Source organism: Trachurus japonicus, chromosome 17 (assembly GCF_045865225.1).
Source record: "Trachurus japonicus isolate A0001 chromosome 17, Traja_1.0".
Classification (NCBI taxonomy): Eukaryota; Metazoa; Chordata; class Actinopteri; order Carangiformes; family Carangidae; genus Trachurus; species Trachurus japonicus.
The window spans coordinates 34,217,770-34,237,184 of NC_140923.1; the positions used below are offsets into that span (position 1 = coordinate 34,217,770).

At 39.6% G+C, this 19,415-nt stretch overlaps 1 protein-coding gene across 9 annotated transcripts; it reads right to left on the minus strand.

Moving 5' to 3' along the window:
- Positions 1-294: 294 nt before the first annotated feature.
- mylk4a (myosin light chain kinase family, member 4a) lies at positions 295-18,355 on the minus strand. 9 transcript variants are annotated; one of them, XM_085805510.1, is made up of 15 exons: positions 18,040-18,350; positions 7,581-7,718; positions 6,977-7,073; positions 6,223-6,703; positions 5,599-5,966; positions 4,779-4,884; positions 4,164-4,257; positions 3,704-3,813; positions 3,245-3,386; positions 3,070-3,140; positions 2,857-2,985; positions 2,628-2,780; positions 2,460-2,538; positions 1,965-2,019; positions 295-1,685 (listed from the first exon to the last, which is right to left on the minus strand). In XM_085805510.1, exons 1-14 carry the CDS (start codon positions 18,193-18,195, stop codon positions 1,966-1,968), a joined length of 2,178 nt encoding a protein of 725 aa, XP_085661636.1. In that variant the 5' UTR covers positions 18,196-18,350; the 3' UTR covers positions 295-1,685; position 1,965. The 9 variants fall into 9 exon arrangements, with proteins under 9 accessions (XP_085661636.1, XP_085661637.1, XP_085661631.1 ...); XM_085805511.1 differs by having other exon boundaries at positions 6,223-6,682; positions 18,040-18,340; XM_085805505.1 differs by lacking the exon at positions 18,040-18,350 and adding an exon at positions 10,339-11,183 and having other exon boundaries at positions 6,223-6,682.
- Between the last annotated feature and the right edge of the window lie 1,060 nt (positions 18,356-19,415).

Here is a 19,415-nt window from a genome sequence, read left to right on the forward strand (position 1 = left end):
TTTTTAATTTCACTCCCCACTGACCTTAAAGATCATATTTTAAAGTCAAGATTCCTTTTTGTCCAACATGTCATTTCTCTGCATATTTATTGTCATGTATAAATATTAATCAACCATATTTTCACAGTTTTCCTCCCCCACCTTACATTTTTATCAAACACTGGTTTGTGTTACCTCTTTTTTATTGGCTTCAACTTTAGATTAATGAAACTGTGTATTAACTCCTTTTGGGTACTTTCAGCTGCACATTGTCAAACTGAACTTTGACAAAAATGGAATAAAAAGCAAACAAACTCTGATTTAGGACAAAACTTCACTTTAATGCATGTGTACACACTTCACAAATACATGCTGAATTTGAAATTGTTAACACTCAGTGAGGACAACTTCTTTTACTAGTACACTGTGTTCAACAACAATTAAACGTAGTTCTAACAATATTTTATCCACTTAGGCAAGATTAGGTAGGTAGTGTATTACTATCAGTTAGTGAACCTTCACAGAAGGTATTTCAAAGATAACTTTGTAATGTGTAAAAAGCATCTATAGTGACATGAATATACAGCCAGAGTGGCACTAGAAATTTATAATAGCTAAAGCACAATGCAATAAAAAAAGAAGAAAGTATTAAAAAGTTATTACTCTATTTGTCTAAAGTTTAAGCTTTAATGACTGATAACACAAAAACACATAACATGCAACAAATATTGAAAATGTTACACTTATAGCTGATAAGACATGTGAAATGTATTTTCTTCATGAACACCAGGACAAAGCAGGATGGAATAGATGTAACAGGAAACATATATCCGACCACACAAGCCTTTTCAATGGGACTACAGCAGCTTCATGTATAATATATGTGTATATAAATAACAGTATAAAGTGCACATACTACAGCTCATGACACCAAGCGCACAAATTCCATTCTGTCCATACGCACAATACACATCCCCTAGGATATGATGAATATCTGTTTTTAACTCTACAGTTCAGCATCCATTTACAGCCAAGAAGAATATTTCTAACTGAACAAACAGATTATTCCAGTCACATAATATGAATCACGCTGTAGCGGTTGAGGTATGTTTCTAAACATGTGAGTTCTTATCTACATGAGCGGAAAATGAAAACAGCAGCAAACAATGACGGCACTGTATTTGGTTACAGAGACTGAGCGTAAGTGGATATTTGAAAGGGAAAAACATACGTACACTGGGCATGTTCAACTTTCAAGACAAAGGTGTCACATACAGTTGATTAGGTTAGATTAGCACAGTTTTGAAATGCCATCTACAACATAATGAAAAAAAAAAAACTTAAAAATTAAAGTAATGTAATAAAACATCACCACAAACTACAAACTCAACAGTGGAGTTATTAAAGTCATTATAAAGATTTTTATCACATTTATTGCATGACAACTGATTAACATTGTAAGATGTTCTCCCGCTGTCGTTTTGTTATTCATGGAAAAAGAAGTACAGTAGCCTACAACACTTGCTGTGACTATCAACTATGAAATCTCACTTGAATAAAACTGTTATCTAGTCTCATATTTTTGCACAGTGGATCACATTTCAGGAAAATGTTGCAGATGCATCAACTGAAATTTAGGTAATTTACATGGACAGGAGGGTTGGTCCGAATGGCCACAGCTGGAGCCGTCACATCACTGTAGATCCCTAATGTAAAGACAAGAAAAGACAATTATTACAACTCGGGCAGTTATTTTTTCTATAACATGCGAGCCACTGAGCCTCTTTTCCCTGCTGTGCTACTCTGCCCAAAATCTGAGACATGCCTCCCCCTTGTGGATGTTGTGAAAGCATTCCTGTTTAAAAGTTGAATGTAATATTTACATCTCATATGACAAACATAAAGATTCAAACAGTTCATTCAGTTCTCCAGAGTTAAGACAATGTGTCATTGAAATAAAACAGAATCAAAAACAACTGACCAACCTCAACTGTCTGTTGTGGGGACACATGATGATCGCCGTGATCTGCACATAGTTTTCTGTAAAACAGAGAGCATCAACAAGAATTTCAAGAAATGTTCATTTAAAAAAATGTCACCACATTGACACAAAACACATGTCCTTATTCCATTTACATGTTTATGTTATTATTATTATTGATTTATTTTGAAAATTTGGATATATAACTTACTATGGCAACAAAAAAAGTTTTATATCTGTGGTCACTGTTCCACTATTATTATCTATCTTTTTTATTGAGGCATTTGTTTGCCTTTGTTGGTAGTATAGTCTATAGAGAGACAGGAAATGGGGAGGCAGAGAGAGGGAGAATGACATGCAGTAAAGGGCTGCTGATGCGGGATTCGAACCGGAGCCGACTGCAGCGAGGACTGTAGCCTCTGTATATGGGGCACCTACTCTATACGCCCCATTATCTATCTTATTAATGATGAATTCAGGCAAAGATTGTATATCCTACCTTTGTATAAAGGCGGTGGTGAAGCACTGAGTCAGACAGCCAAGGATGTCTTAAGGCCTCTGATGCCCCCATCCTCCAACTGATGAGAAACACAATGAGACACAAGTATAAGACACTAATCTCAGTTGAAGACAGATATACCAACACACAGGCAGAAGATGATGATACCTTTTATTTACAATGAGGAGCTTGGTGATAAAATCTTTGGCTTCTTCAGACGTATCTATAAACTCTTGTTCCTCAAAGTTCCACTGACAGGCCAAGATGTTATTCAGAGTCTGGTTGTCATCATCGCCAAGGAAGGGACAGAGACCACTCAGACTAACAGGAAGAGACAAACAGTCATTAACATTACTCTTTTCGAAATGTGTGTGCATGTGTTTGTGTGTCTACTCACAGCATGTAGGTGATGACACCGAGGCTCCACATGTCTGTGTTGAAGGACACAAAGTCGTAGTTGATGACTTCAGGAGCAAGGAATTCTGGCGTGCCGAAATTCACCCGCAGCTTTTCCCTTGGTTTATATCTATGTGGGAATATAATCAATGACATTTTACATTTTGCATTGTTATGTCAATGAAAAAAAATGGTCAAAAATACCAGTACTTACATCCTGGCAAGACCAAAGTCGATGATTTTGATCTTATTTGTGACTCTGCTCACACACAAAATATTTTCAGGCTGAAATTCATAACAAAACACAAAAGCTGTAATTCAACTGCAGAGAAGTACAAGTATAAGTTTTAAAAGTGTCATAAAGACACAAGTACAGTAGACTTTGTTACCTTCAAGTCCAAGTGTAGGATGTACATTTTGTGCATGTGCTGAAGACCGTCGCAGATCTGCCTGATGAACACCAGAGCATCCAGCTCCATTAAAGTGTAGTTTTCATCAATGATCCTGTCAAACAGCTCCCCTCCACCAACACTAAGGTTAATGACAAAAAATCAGCAATCAAACTCCAAATTCAAATATAATTAAGTTATGATGTAATACTATTATCAATTATGATAATCAATTATCAATAAGTTTAATTTCATTTTAGCAAAATTATCCATATATTCAAGAAAGTTTTCTTACGCAAAGAGAATTGTAAATTAAATGAGTTAACAGAAATTCAGCAGGGCCCATCAGTTTAATTGAACAATTTAAGTTTATTAAATTATATATTTTGTTATAAAACAATCAACGGGCTGTTTTGAAATGAATGAACACGTGCTGAAAATATGAAAGAAGGAGCATACTATTCAAGTACAAGGATGATGTCATTCCTTGACTCATAAGCTGCATAGAGCTGGATCAGGCTGGCATGGTCCAGATTATTCATGACCTGGATCTCATTCTTCACGATCTCCTACCAAAAACACAGGCGCAGACAAACAGACAGACAGATGCAAAAGCAGAAGCGGACAAACAGACACAGTTGCAGACAAACACGGACACACACACATACACACGGACACGGTGAGAGGTGTCAGCTGTTCTCTGCTATGAGACAATGCATCTTCTCTTCTAGGTCAAATATTTCTCACCTAGGTGAGAAGTATTCCCTCTGCTTCTGTGTGGCCTTGCAGTGGACTAGTATGTAATAAAAACTGTAGCTAAGCCCCTCTACTGCTTTTTATATCATGTGGTGTGGCTCTCACTCCACTATTCAAAATAGGACTAATTCATTATCATGACAGTGTATGTTCGGTGCTGTACCTTTTCTTTCTGACTCCTGGCTTTGATGACCTTCGCTGCCAAAGTGAGACCAGAGGAGTTTTCCACACATTTGTGCACCTGACCGAAACGGCCCCTTGAGGAGAGACAGATGCAAGGGAGAGAAAAAGAAAAAATGTAATTTCCACAGTTGCCAACTCCATCATCTCAAAATTGTACATCCTAAGCCTGGAAACAGTTGTGAAACCGGACAGAGGTAGTGTTTCATGTGTTTTCCCATCACGAATCAAATACTGATCTTGCTTCAAACAGGGATGTTTTAGAGGACTGCTGTGCTTAATCTGTTATTTCATTAAATCTGAGCTGGGCTCTGTCTCCTCTTTGAAGACTTGGATTAACACATAGTGATTAGCTACCAGCTGGCACCAGGGATACAGTTTCACATACCACTCAGTCCTGAAGTAAAAATAACTGCTGTGACTCTAAAGTTATGAAGCAGGAGAGAGAAGCGGAGAGGAGACGAGAGGGGGGAGCGTTACGCAGTTAGGCTTTATGGGAATTGAAACTCTCTCTCTCAGTATCTTTTCTTTGTGATCGATTAGTTAGCCTCTGGTAGATTTAACTCTCTTATATCACACACACAAATGCAACACTCACCCGCCAAGGACCTCCTGCCAGTTGATTGTGTAGAAGTTGCAGATTTTGTTTGGCTTGGCAGACACAATGCGGTGATTAAAAGGAGCAGCTGGAGGGGGAGTGGTGTCTAAAGTCGGATGGGGGAGACAAGACAAAAGATATCATCTGTTATAATAGGTTATGAGGAATGTGAGAACACAGGAGCTTCATTGTTTATCAGCTACAGGGAGGTTGCCATAATCAAGTTAGCACACTGTGTACTAACGTGCGATGATAAACATCAGCTCCAGTCACAGTTGCTGCCTTGATATTACAGAGGAATTATGATGCTTTAGCAGAAAATAGCTTATAGTATTAGTGGTAGATGATCTGAAAGGCTATATGTGACTTAAAACTGCTGCGCTGTGCCAACTTAACATGGTAAAATGGACTTGCACTTACATAGCACTTTTCTAGTCACTCGGACCACTCAAAGCACTTTACACTGTTCATGTCGCATTGACCCTTTCACACACATTCATACAGCTCTGTTCGCAGACAGGCTTTGGAAGCTAATCATTCACACACATTTACACATGGTCAACCATGTGATGGTGACACTGTTTCTGTATCACCTCTAACCTAGTTCGGCTTCTCTGTGCTGCAATTTTCAATTATAAACACAGAAACAGAAAAAAGCAACTATTGACATATTTAAGTATCGAGACTCTACGATGCAGAATTCAAGCCAGAGACACAGAGTCTTCAATTGTGGTTTACATTTAGAGTTTGTAATGCCAAATTTATTTTGGCATGGCCTTACAGTGGCTCCATGATTAGTTTTCAATGAGTCACAACTTACCAATAAGGTACCGCTCAGCATCAGCATCATCATCATCATCATCATCTTTCTCCTTCTTTGCCTCAGCTTCCTTCCTCACTCTTTCCAACCTTTGTTTCAGGTCTATCTGGAATTCAACTCCGTCTGCCTTGAAGACGGCCCAGCCATCAGACTCAAGCTTCTCTTCTTCATCCTCGTTGGCCTCACTCTTCTTCTCCTCCTCCTCCTCCTCCTCCTCCTTCTTCTCCTCCTTCTCCTCTTCCTGTTTCACTACCACCTGGCTCTCTGTATGTTCCTCCACAACAACATGTTCTTCAGTCACAACAGACTCTGCTGTCTGTTCTTGCTCGGCATCTGGAGGTGCAGCCGCATCTGTGTGGGAATCAGAGCTGAAACAAAAATTATGGTTTCATTAAATGTCAGTTACCACAATACATGGATCTAATTATTCCATTTATTTACAAATAAATCCTTACATTAGATCCATATAATGTGTTTCATTTGAACATTAACAATACATTTTGAATAGTCATCTGTAAAGAATCAAAACATAAATTCCATAAACACCATTAAAGGTCAATGTTTCATTCAACTAACAGTCCTAAAAATCAAAAAAAGAAACTAGTCACAGCTCTTATAGTCTACCTTGTAGCAGTCAGTTCTTTCTCATCGTCATGAGGCTCAGGGAGCTTTGGGGCTTCAGCTTCTTCTTGTACAACAGCAACAGCCTCCTCTTCCTTCTTTTCCTCTGGGACTTTAAGCTTCTCATCTTCTTTCTCTACCACTGCATCCCCCTCATCAAGCTTGGGCTCCTGCTCTGTAACCGCTGCCTCTCCCTCAGGTATCTTTTCCCCCACCTCTCCGCTAACCGCCTCAACAACCTCCTGCTTCTCAGCTGCTTGGGAATCTTCACGCAGGTAGTCTAGCAGATTAGAAGCCGGTTGTTGATCAGGTTGTTGATCAGGTTGTTGATCTTTAGGGGGCACTCCAGCCTCAAGGTCCAGAGTTTCAGGGGTGAGCTGGTGACCTGATTTCTCTGTGTTTTCCCTGTTGAGTTTCTGGACCTCTTGAAGGAGTAAAACCTGCTTCTTCAGAGAGCTAGGATCTACAAAAAGCCCAAAGAGAACTTGGATTTAAACTTTTACAACCTGTTATATCCATCATATCTTTTTGTCATATTTAAGATTGAATAGGTTTTTGTGAGAGGTTCTAGGGTGGAGTGTGAAGTTGCTAAATATTTCATTCTGACCTTCTGAACTCGGTTTCTGTGTCATCATACTGTACACATGCTAATAGGATAGCTGTATGTGTAACAGAATATCAGTCCAACAGTAAGAGCAAAATGTGTGCTTTTAAACAGCCCAAGTTTGTGGAGGAAACATTATGTTGATCTCAGCACCTGTTGTGTCCAGGGGCTTTATCTTCTTTTGAACTTTTAGACTTTTGGGGCTCAAACCGGGCTTCTCTGTTCCATCTTTGCCTTTATGGTCTTTCAACTGTGAAATACAAATAAAACATTCAAAATAAAACTCAGCATGACACAATTTTCAAAGACATTACTGTATCTATTGAAATAATACATTAAATTAATATTTTTGACCTTTTCCTCATCACCAGAATTTGGCTTTACCATAAAACTCAGCATGACACAATTTTCAAAGAAATTACTGTATCTATTGAAATAATATATTAAATTAATATTTTTGACCTTTTCCTCATCACCAGAATTTGGCTTTACCATTCCCGTTTGAAATGAATAGTAATAATAATAATAATGTTCTTTGTCATATGTAACTAAGCATCGCTTTGGTTTGGCTATGCAAAAATTTACACTTTTCCTGTTAAGAATATCTGTACAATGACATTCACCACATAGAGCCAGCCTTTTAAGTTAAAAACATGAGGTCTTGGAATGCAAACATACAAACATACATATACTTAGATATTACAAATAAAGATAAATGTTCCTGTGTGAATGTGGTCTTTGAGCACAATACACCTACAAACTTTCCACATTTGCGAGAGGCGAGGAAATGCTTTGGTCCATGGAGCTTTATCCTGTGAGAGGGCTGAGGAGTACTGGGCACACATGCAGGAGTTATCTGTTGATTCCCTTTACTGGCTTTATTAGAGGTAGTTTTCTATTAAAAAGACAAGATGGTAATGTTTAGTAGGGTTACATGTATGCACATGGAATGGAATAATATGAGACAGAAAGTATGAATGACATGAAGTTAGGGTCACATGTAAAACATAACATGACAAATGAATCAAGAATCAAATACAGGTATAGTTGATGAAGTTAGCATGAGATGTAAAACGCACAACACAAATTAAAGCGAAATGACAATCAAATCATGAAAAGGACAAAATACAAATGACACTTCCTCCGTTTTCAGCTGACAGATTAGCACATTCATTGCACCTCTCCATGCGCAGACCAACTTGTATGGCATGCCTTTGATTATTCATGGCAGATGGATATACAGCAGCAGGGCAGTGAATTTATAGCTTATCACTTGTCGCACTCAGCGATGGAATGCAATGCTGACCCTGAGCGGAAAATATTACTAGCGACCGTAGGGCTGTTGTTCAAATTTCTCTGCTGAGGAAACTCACTAAACACTCTCTGATCAGGTTAGCATGGAAAAAGCTGTCGTGAACTCCTGGGTGTCTCACATTTGTTCTCCGAATGCTGTGGTGAGGTAAACAACAGTGCAGGAGATATTTACAGTGCAGTGTTCCCCCGGTGACAGCAGTGTATTCAGGAGTTCAAATCTCTGATTGGGAGAGCGGGGGAAAGCGTGCAGAGGCCACAGTAACAGACAGAAATCTCACACCTCAAAAGGTGAAGTAACCACCTGACAAGTCCTCTGACGACAACAGAAATTCCCTGAAATGTGACTCACAGAGATTCCATCAGATTGGCATGTGGTCATCAATCATCAGCGTGTAACCTAAACCATAAATGATGGTCCAATCCTTTAATTGGATTGAATTCAATAAGTCAAGATGTTTTTAATCGGATACAGATATGGATATAAAAACCAAAGGGACTCCACTGTTGTGCACTAATGCAGGACATAAATAGTTTGTGATCATTTTGAAACATGACGTCACAACCACTCAGGTGCAGGGAAAAGAGATATGACTCGTTTGCAGTTGGGAAAGTGACAGGAGTGTGGTGATGTCTGTAAGTGCAACTCATGCTTCTGATGCCAAGCAGTACTCAGTGACCTTTATATGGAGCCACAGTTTGTCTTCACACTGGCTAATTAAGAAAAAAGTGTCCGGTCTGAGAGATGACTTGTAAGATTTTAAGTTGAGGACGACTAAAATGAATTACATATTTGAGTAACTTCATTTTGATTCTAGCCAATCCATCCAAACCAAAGTTGAAACTTTGGACATTAAGTAAAACATGTAAATTCTGCATCCAGACGTACAAGTGCAAAGCACAGTGGAGCAATAGTGACCGTACGGAGATCATATTTACATAAGTACATATTTATGTTTTAACTTTTCTGAACCTGTACCAGTCGCACTTGAACACTGCATGCCGTGTTAAATGCAGGCCTCCACTGGAACCTCTAAATCAAAGGTACTTTGACAGCATTATCAGCAGGACTCCCAGTAAAAATTTTATGAAGGGCTATTTTGCACCACAGGAAGTTTTGCAATTTGCTGAGAACCACATGGCATAGACTGTAGGCAATACCTGCTTTATAGCAGAGTGGTAACTCCTGGAAAAAGTGACGTAGAATATACAAAATTACTGGCACAGGACCGAAATATACAGAAGCAAAATTATGAGTGACAGGCGGTATACTTAGTTTAAATGAGTCAGTGAGAGAAACAAGCTGCTAAAGAGAGAGTGGGAGAAACACTGACTCATCACAATTTGTTGACATCTGACTCCTGGTGTGCTGGAGGGGTTAAAGCTCTCTTAGACCCCAAACACTGCAGCCCAGGTCCAAAAACAGCATTTCTAAACTGGGCCACTCACATTTCACCCTTGGCCTCACAGCGGCCCTCTCGTGCCCTGCCAGGAGGGGTCCCACAGTCAGCCCCATGCCAAGGAGGCCATGTTGCACACAGCATGAGGAGAGATCCAACAAGCAGGCCTATAAATTGGAGCTTAATTGGGACTTTATATAAGCTACAAGTGAGATATCTATCGTGGAGTAACTTACATAATGCTGTAAAATTAGTGTTCTTAATCTCTTTGCCCTCAATCAGCACTTGGCGAGTGTAAACATGCCAAAGCCCAGACACTACCTATCGCCCCGTTTTTTTTTTTTTATGGGGAATTTAGTGTGCAAGCCAAGCCGCATTCACAGTCGAGAGAAGTGTGGCGGTGGTCAGCTTTGCTGCTATGATCATTTTCACATGTTCTGCCAAGACAACAAGACCCTGGGTGAGACTTCAGAAATCAAAGTCAGCATGGAAAACATTGTACAGCATCATTTACAATACTGGCATGAACAAGGCTAGATGTCCGTAGTGACTGCTGGGCTGTAACTCCCGGCAACACGCTTAAGATAATAGAAATATCAAATACATCATTGAGAATGTTAAATCCATACTTCAGAGTCTAGACTGGAAAAACATTTAAGTCTACAACCATATCAATGATAATATTTCTCCAACATGATTTTTATGCAACAGCAATATAATGCAGCCTCTGTACTTTTGCCTACACTTTAGGTACACACTTGAGGAAAACACATTCATTCGGCAGTTTCAGGCTCCTTATCTCACCTTGTCAAGCCTCTTGGTTAATGTTTCTGTAGATGTTTTTCTCTTGATAGCTTGCTTCCCTTTTGAGTCTTTGGATTTAAAGCCCTTCCGAGCTGCGGGGCCTTTGAACATCAGCTGCATAATCTTCGAACTCTTCACCGTCTCCCCAATGAAGCTGATCACCTGCTGCATGCTGAGGACCAGCTTCTCCATCCCCTCCAGCTTCTGCGCCTGCTGCTCAGACCGCTGGTTCACCACCGACATGATGGTGCTCATCTCCTGGCAGATCTCCCTCACCTCTCGCCCCATGACCTGGGTCTGGCTCACTACCCTGGGTGGCAAATGGATCTCCTCCTTGTCAACTTTCATATTCTCCATATCCTTTTCAATGCCGTCAATGTCTTGAGACATCCCATCTAGTCGGTTGAGGACCTTCTCTTGAATGTTGATGAGCTTGTCCATCTTGCTGCTCAGTGACTCGATCCGATTTTGGATGAGGTCAAAGCTTTCGCTGTTGTTATCCCCCATCTTCACCAAGGCACTCATGGCTTCCAGTGATACAAAAATCACGTTAGGACACCAACTTGAAACAAAAATAGCACCAGCAACGTCCGTGAAACAGACGAAAATACTTTTTCAAAAATCGTAGCCAGCTCTACCTTTCAGTGTTCCACGTCGGTATGCAAATTAATTAAAATCAAAAGAAAAAATTCAGGAAAGAAAAGATCCAAGAATCACCAGTTTTGAAGATTTAAAATTTCTAAAACTCAAGTAAAATGAGATACGCTCTCTCAAATAAGTAAAAAAAAAAATCTGTTTCTCTTACTCTCCTTGTGTCTGCTTCTCTCCACAATAGAAATGGTATTAAGAATGGAGTGAGCCGGTGTCCCTAAATGTAAATGGACAGCCTACGTCAGCAAGGGTCAAGTGTTTGGGGTGGGGGCTTGGCACTGCTTGGGCTATGAGACATTTGAGAGCCTTTAAGTGTTAAGCCCACCTCCGTCACTCGCCTGTTGGGTGTCAAAATGGTCACTGTACACAGTATTTCTTCAGCGTGTGAGACAAGTGGGACAAAGCTCATTCATTTTTTTTTTTTTTTTACAGTTTTTCCTATTTAAATGACAATGACATTGACTGTCTGTAACAGGTGGACATGTCGACTCCAAATTCTTGAGTGGACCGCACAGGTGTCCAAAAAAGAAGAAGGGTAAAGATGGAGTTCACAGGTGGGCTTTTTCAAACGGATGAAAAGATTTTGAGAACATTTCAAAATAGAAGCTGCTGAGACAATTTAAAAGGAATGATTCAAATGACTGTCACGGCATAGAAGAGAATAAACGGACTGCCTGGGCAGCTGGTTATTTGGCACTGCTGCATGTGGTTCTTTCTGTGTACGCTTGTGAATGAGAACCATGTTGAGATGCAAATAACCTCCTTATCTTATCTAAGACCTGTAACTTGCATCCAGTGTCTGGGGAAACGTGAGGACACCTGTGGTTTCTGGCCGAGGGGACCTACAGTAAGATATTTAGCCTTTATGCTGAAAGAAGAGATGGTGAAAGCTGATGATTTATATGATGCCAACTCACTGATAAAAACATCCACTGATAACCCACCTCAAGTGAGGAAGGGATCAGTTTTAACTTAGCTCATGTAATATGACCAGAATCCATGTTCCCAGTATGATTTATCCTAACAACGCACGTGCTTATGTCAAATGGGGTGACAGAAATGACTTAAAGCTGAAATTTCCAAAGGCTGCAACGCTCTCACGGTTGGTTAATCAAGCTATTTCCTGACAAGTTTGCCTTCACAAACTTCACAAACTCTCTTTGCCCCCAATAAACTCATAGATGATAGAGCTAAGGTGGAATCCAGCTTTGCTCAAGCCACCATGAAATACTTTTGACAAAAGAGGCACAGACTGCAAACTGAGCCACAGTGACCCCGGCCAAACTCGCCTCACTCCGGTGGCTCAAGCCAAAATCTGGACTCATGGGTGCAGGGACCAAGAAGGAGGTTGTGAACTTGGCAGTTAGAGTGGAATGGAGTGGGGAAAGGTGAGGGAAGGGAAGGAGTTTATCTGTCAGCTCACATTTCATGACAAATCATCATAGCAGGTTGCATATTACTCCCTGTCTTATTTGGATAAGAACCGGGCCACATTGTGCAAAGCCTCGCGTAATTTTCCTACAGGCTTGTAAGAGCAGACTGACCCACCGCATTCCCTTGTATTTTTATTCACCTCTGTGTTGACTCTCGTAAGGTGGCTGTGGCGGAAACAACAAGTGACTCTGACGGGGCATAAACAGATGGGAGTGGAACCAACCATTAATCAGTCAGGGGGAGACAGGGACGCTCACACCTGTCTCTGGATGCCAACAGATGACAGACAACGTAGGTCATTTGCAGCATGTTGTGTCAATTTGAGGGGTATGGACAGTCAACTTTCTTATGCAGTGGTGTGCAACAGAACAGACAGGCCGAACTTTCCGCAAAAGCAGCAAGAAGAATGCTAAGTATTTCTTTAATGTTTTTTGATTATTACTGTTATTTCTTATTTAGAGTTTCATGCATTCTTGTCCACCAGGAATTTTAAATGTTCAGTTATATACTAATGGACTTTAGTGTACCTCAATGATAGATCATTGTTCTTGTATTTCCCTCTTTTTTCTCCTTTTTTGTATGTCTTGTACTTTTAAAATCAATAAAAAATATTTGAAGAAAAAGAATTATTTCATTACAAACGTTACAGGGGAGAAAAAAAGAATAAATGTAGCAGTTATTTTTCTGCATGTTAAAGATTAGGATGCCGTGCTCTGCTTTGCATTGCTTAGAGGTAGAGGGGCACCTTAAGGTTGCTAAACCCTGTGGGGGATATAAACAGACCTCAGGCCTCTGTGGCTTATGACATGAAGCAAATATCGAGTTTATATCACTTACGCTTTACAGTGAAGCTAATGCCAAAGAAAGTAACAGCACCATGACCAGTGCTCAAAGTCCTCTCTCACTTCCTCTGCCAAGCCCAAGCATGTGTACACACAGCCTGAGGACACAAGGTGGCAGCTGAGAAACCAGTGCCCTGTCTACTGGTGCATGATTAAAATGTTGTTTAGTTAATGTGACAGCAAAATTATCAGGATGTTTTGAGATGCTGTCAACTGCATGAATGCCCAGATAGCCCGTGTAAAATTTGATGAATAACCTGGTGTTTGTGTGAGTCCTGGTTGACCTTGTAGTTTGAACTTGAAAAAATGTAAAGGTAAACTGATATACAGCAGAGGGCTTTGCTCCTTTAAGCACTAAGCCTTCGAACCTTTAATGTCACCATCTTTGCACTCGTAAAGATTATGAAATCAAAATCTTGTACTTTTTTTTTTTTTATGTTGTTCAGCATCTTCGATTAGTGTATAAAAAATACTCATCATATTTTCTCAGAGACTGAGGTGATGTCTTCAAATGTCCAGCTGTTCTCTGACAAACCTTAAAACACAAATATATTCAGTCCATTATCTCATATCTCATATCATAATATATGAAACTGACATCAGCATATTCTCACATCTGTGAAGTTGGAACCAGAGCATGTCAGGAATTACTCCATTATAATTATTTAGTCATTAAAACAGACCATCTAATTGATCGAGTAATTATTAAAGCTTTAATGTAGGTGACAGTGATTCATTATTTTTATATATGTAGATAAATAATAGATCACCTAATTATGATATACATAGTTATGAGAACATCTGAGATATCTTAAGACTTTGTATTGGCAAAATAAACAAAGGCCCAAGGGACATGCCTTAAACAATTATAACTATTCTTTTTGCATAATTGTTTTTTGCACCAAATGAAGTGCATTGTAAGCATGATGGTGTTGCTTCTGGATAAAGTGACAGAACTGACTAAAATGTAGTAGAGTTTGGACAGTGTCTTTTCTTCTGTGACCTGCACGGTGCTCTGGCTATTGGCTATCTGGCTAGGTTATTTGTTTGGCATTTGGGAGAAGGTGAACTGTTAAAAATGGAGCACCACCTCTCTTACTGGGAACACAATGTCCTGGGAAGCAGTGGGGTCTGTGTGCCGTGGCTACTGTCCAGTCACCCCTCCAGTCTCCACTCACACATTGCGCAGCCTTCCAGTTCTGGCTACACTCTCTCTTGGAAACTCACAGGCTTAAATGTGTGCGGCAGCCATGAAACTTTACTCCTCGTGCTAATGTCTAAGACGTCTCCTCTGTTCTTTCCCTGTCATCTCAGGTTTTCTCCTGGCATGTAAACATATTTTTGCTGCTGCACCTTTCGGTTTTGTTTATATAAGGTTATAGAACAACGTTGGACTACGTTTTGTTTATTCAGTATATTGAATGCACACACACACACACACACACACACACACACACACACACACACACACACACACACACACACACACACACACACACACACACACACACACACACACACACACACACACACACACACACACACACACACACACACACACACACACACACACACACACACTCAACCACATGCCTGTCTGTCTTGTGAAATGTAATAAATGTGTATGTTACAACATGGGAGGTAAACTATCCAACTTTTACATGATATGCATTTATGCCCTTTGGAAGTGGATGTGCTCCAAGGAACTAAATCATGTGAATCTGTGTGTGCCTGCTCCATTTATTGACTAACTAGCAGTGATGGAAAGTAAGTACATTAGATTAAACAGTTATGGTGACTTTGCAGATTAAATCATGACATAAATCATGATTATGTTGTAAAACATGATGTGCTGCTGCAGGACCAGCTGCCTGGTAAAGTAGTTCAATTAGCTCTACATTGCAAACTGTGGCATTGGTGACAGTGACACTTCGATGTTGATTTATCAATAATGATAAATGCACCACTTTTACTTATAGAATATTTTCTTAGCGTGATGTTTGATACTGACAGTTTACTCAAGCCAATGATCTGAATCCATCACACACCACGGTTAGGTTTCTTCTTTGAACAGCAGGTGGCATTGTTCATCCATGTAAAGAATGAACAGCGAGTCATCGGAGGTTTTACAGGTGGATGAAAACATCCACAGAAACAAAAAAACACTACTTCTACAGTTATCCTGACCAGAGCAAAGCAAAGCAATACAAGAGAGACTGTCTGTGACTGAGGAAAATATAAATATGACAGATGAGAAGTGCTTATTTTGTTGTATATTATGGTTTGCCTAATGATTATGTCCATTATTGATAACACTTTTGTCAAAAGAAATGGACCACAAAAAAAAAATTCTACTATAGATATAGACATAGACCAAACTAAAAACCAATGATGATCTACCACTACATTTATGGCAAACCGCTTAAAAATTGACAGACAAAACCCAAGGTTTGTTTCCATTGATAAGGTGCTTTCACGGTTTTAGTGAGGACCACATAATGCATCTTACATAACCAGGGAACCAGAGTACATTTGAAAAGTGCTGCTGTAGTACATTTATATCTGTTCAGAACATATAATCTCATTTGTACTTGAGTAATACCTTCAAGTTCAGAGCCTCTACTTGCCTCTCATTGCACTATTCTTATTAGTAATGGAATATAAGAGGCGCTTTACATTGAGGATGTGATAAGGTTATTAAAAGTAAGTGACAGTATACAGAAAGCCTTGTCACATACTTGTGGATCTCATATGGTAAATGTCAGTGTGGATCTCCTAAATGCCACACGAGGAATGGAAACAAGAGAGGGTGAGAGGGCTTCAGCTCGTCTCTGAAGGCACACTATCGCAGCATGAAAGATAACTACAGAATGTGTGTATTTATAATCCGTGTGCAGTGTATCTATGCATACCAGGGCAAAATATTTTACAATTCAAAACTGACACTGGGGAAAAAAACGTAAGGCTTCAAACAAACAATTAACCCATGACATGAACATATTAAACAATCAGTGTTAACAGGCTAAAAGCTTTTAGCACAGCAACAAGAAGTTTACATCACGTGCTTTTTCAAACACGTACACTGTGACTGTGATTGTGCATCTCAACAGCCAAGCAAAATATTTAAATCACTAGAGGGCAGCAAAAGCAGGATTTTGAGCCTTCAATGTGCTTGTTTCCTCTACCACTAGAGCTCACTGTATCTTCACATCAGATTCTCCTAACCCTGCACTCGTAAACACCGCTAGCCTCTTATCTCACGTTTTCTCTGTCCTGCTGGTATCCATAACATAGAAAAACACACATGCATCACAACCTCCAGTCTCGCCTTTCACTTAGACACCGAGAAGCTCTTTACTGCTAGGAGGATAATCCCCATATGTTGAGCTAACTAATCAAATTAGACATGACATTTAGCGGTAGGATAACATAGGAAACAGGAGTGTAAAAGTAAATGCTTAGCTGTGTGAATAAAACACAGCGATGGCTTCATGCAGATCAGATCCTGCAGCTTATGCATTAATAGCTCGGTGCCATAGACAGATAAGAAATTAAAATACACTGCAAGGTAACTTCAGTCATATCTGTTAAAAGTATTAAGGTAAAATAATTTTTAAAAAATTCATTGTATAGGTTAATCACAAGATAACCTTGTTTGTTGCCTGGGGGTAAAGTAATTATAGAGCTATGATTGAAGAGGAAATCCATTTCCATTAACAATGTCTGTAGAAAGAATTGGCCGACAGCCCGTTCTTTATGAAACCTGATGCATCAATACATCACAACAGCACTAAGCCCCTGCTCACTCACTGCTGACAACTCCTGTTATGTTTAACAGGACTTGTGAGCTGAATATCGCCCATAGAATTCATGCATCGGTAATAAATTATGTATCTGAGGTATCACGGCTTCATCCAAGGTCCCTGAGAATACCAACAATAGGAATAAACAGCAAATAAATTGGAAACAAGGACACTTCCTTCTAATAAATCAATGTAGAGACCGAGCACATCTTTCAGTAAATCATTCTTGCGTCATGTGCCATCTTTAAAACATATTTCTGTTATGTAAAACGTCACTGCTTACTGGCACTGCAACCTGATCATTTGACCATCACTTTAGATGCATCTCAGCACATACAGTAGATCATCAAGCTACAAAAACATTGAAAATGATCCTCCACCCAAAAAAGGAGCAAAAGAACAACAAACAGAGGTTGTAGTTCAAATATGTTAATAAATATGTTGTGAAATTACTATTTCCCTAGACTATAATGTTATTGCGAGGAGAACAATACATACAGTAAGCTCAAATAAGGAAGGTCATTAAAACTGCTTTCCCCTCTGAGGAAAGTCCAAGATGATGATTATTTCATAGTATAGTCACATTTGTGTGCAGTATGCCTACAAATTATGATAAAGTATGTATGTAAAATCCAACTTACATATAAAATTATCATACAAAAATGGTGACATGGCGTGATGAAAATGTTTGGAGAACAAACAACAAACATCAAACCTTCTGATGTGATAGATCTGCCAACATAAAGGTGACTTACACAGGTGTCAGTCAGGAAATCAAGAAAAGTTTTAACAAAACTTTTCTTATGATGTGTGACATATTTCTAATAATCAAGAATAAGGTGAATTTTCAGTGCACTAAGATAGAGTAAAGTTTTTCCTAAAAATGTCTTGGCCCTGTTAGTTGAAACATCAAACCATTAACAGACTTCATGACAATAACACTGATGATTTAACAGACAGTAAACATGTACCTGAATGGCAGGTGGAGCAGATGCTCTGTGCCTCCTCCTGCAGAGTAAATCACCAAGCCTGCGCCATAAGTAGGAGGCAACCAAACACATGCTGTTGACCACCCAAGTGTCCCAGCCTGTGACAAATTTCTCCATGGCTTTCACTTTACTCCTCATCCTTCTTCTATAGTCTTGTAATTTCTATCTTTAACTGCAAAGGACCTTATGGAGCTTAGAGAGAAGAGACTCAAGTGGAGGGTTAGAGGAGATGACAGCTCCTCCGCAGGGTAAGAACCGCCCAAACACTAACACTACACTTTCCACCACAGCGCCTGTTAATTCAGTCTACGCCCCCCACTCGTGCCAACACTTGGAGCCAAAGGACGAGCAGTTTGTCCTCATGACAAAAGAGTGACAGGTGCCAGCAAAGGGTGTCTGAGAGACATACTCTCTCGAACCGCCCATCTTCACCAGAGAGCAAGACCTTTTTCAATGTCCATTTCTCCCTTAATTCCTCTGTGTAAATATGAGCCGCAGTCTATACCAAAAGTATGATTAATGAAAACTGGGAGAATTGTGATTTGAGGGGTCTCCTCCCGTCTGTCAACGCACACACACACTTGGATGTTGTTAAAATAAATAGCCTGTGCTATTGGATTACTGCTGCAAACGTCACACCAGCTAACACGTGGGTGTTCTCTGCATTGTAATTTCATATCATCCTTTATTATTTGTAAACCTAAATTACAGTGGCGATGAATTATCAAGTGTCCATCCAAATAAACTTAGGACATAGTCTACAGTATGTTGCACAACAAAAAGACACTTTGGGTGTGAAACCCACTCTGCCACAGAGCCAAGAATGCATCATCTGGCCAACAGTGGCCAGTCACAGCTATGTGCAGCATGTCTGGAAACCTCCCCAGCCTCCTCTGGCCTCTCAATCAGCTTTGCCAAATACAATAATGAACTCACTTTTGGATGGGAGCTCTGCTCTCACTGCTGAAATGAATCTGTTGGCTGTCATGGTGGAAAAAAAACAGAAACAAATCTAGTCTTTGATTACTTACAATGTCTCAGTTTGCTTTACAGTAGACTACGTTTCAGCTACAACATGTGATTAAGTGAATCCCAGACTACATGTTTTGCACTATTTTTGGAACTTCTCAGTCATCAAATAACTTGCCAATTGTAAAAAAAAAAAAAAAAATAGTGGAGTGGAGCTGACGCTACAAATGGTGTCATGTTTTGCCACTTTATGCTCTGGTTAATTAGCCTATACTCTGAAAATAAATGTCAAAGCTACATCAGTTATTTAAATCTTTCTTTACTTTAGTAATATATTACTAGTGCTCTGTTTATAATTGGCTAATGTGGCTAATGAATGAATGCTGCAA

What these genes read in the sequence shown, in the direction of transcription:
- mylk4a (XM_085805504.1), bottom strand. Translation starts at nt 10,863, where the DNA reads ATGAGTGCCTTGGTGAAGATGGGGGATAACAACAGCGAAAGCTTTGAC. An exon ending in AAAGCCCCTGGACACAACAG is followed by an intron (nt 6,704 to 6,976) that starts GTGCTGAGATCA and finishes TTTAAATCCAAG; the next exon opens with TTCTCTTTGGGCTTTTTGTA. An exon ending in ATCATCCTTGTACTTGAATA is followed by an intron (nt 3,387 to 3,703) that starts GTATGCTCCTTC and finishes CATTAACCTTAG; the next exon opens with TGTTGGTGGAGGGGAGCTGT.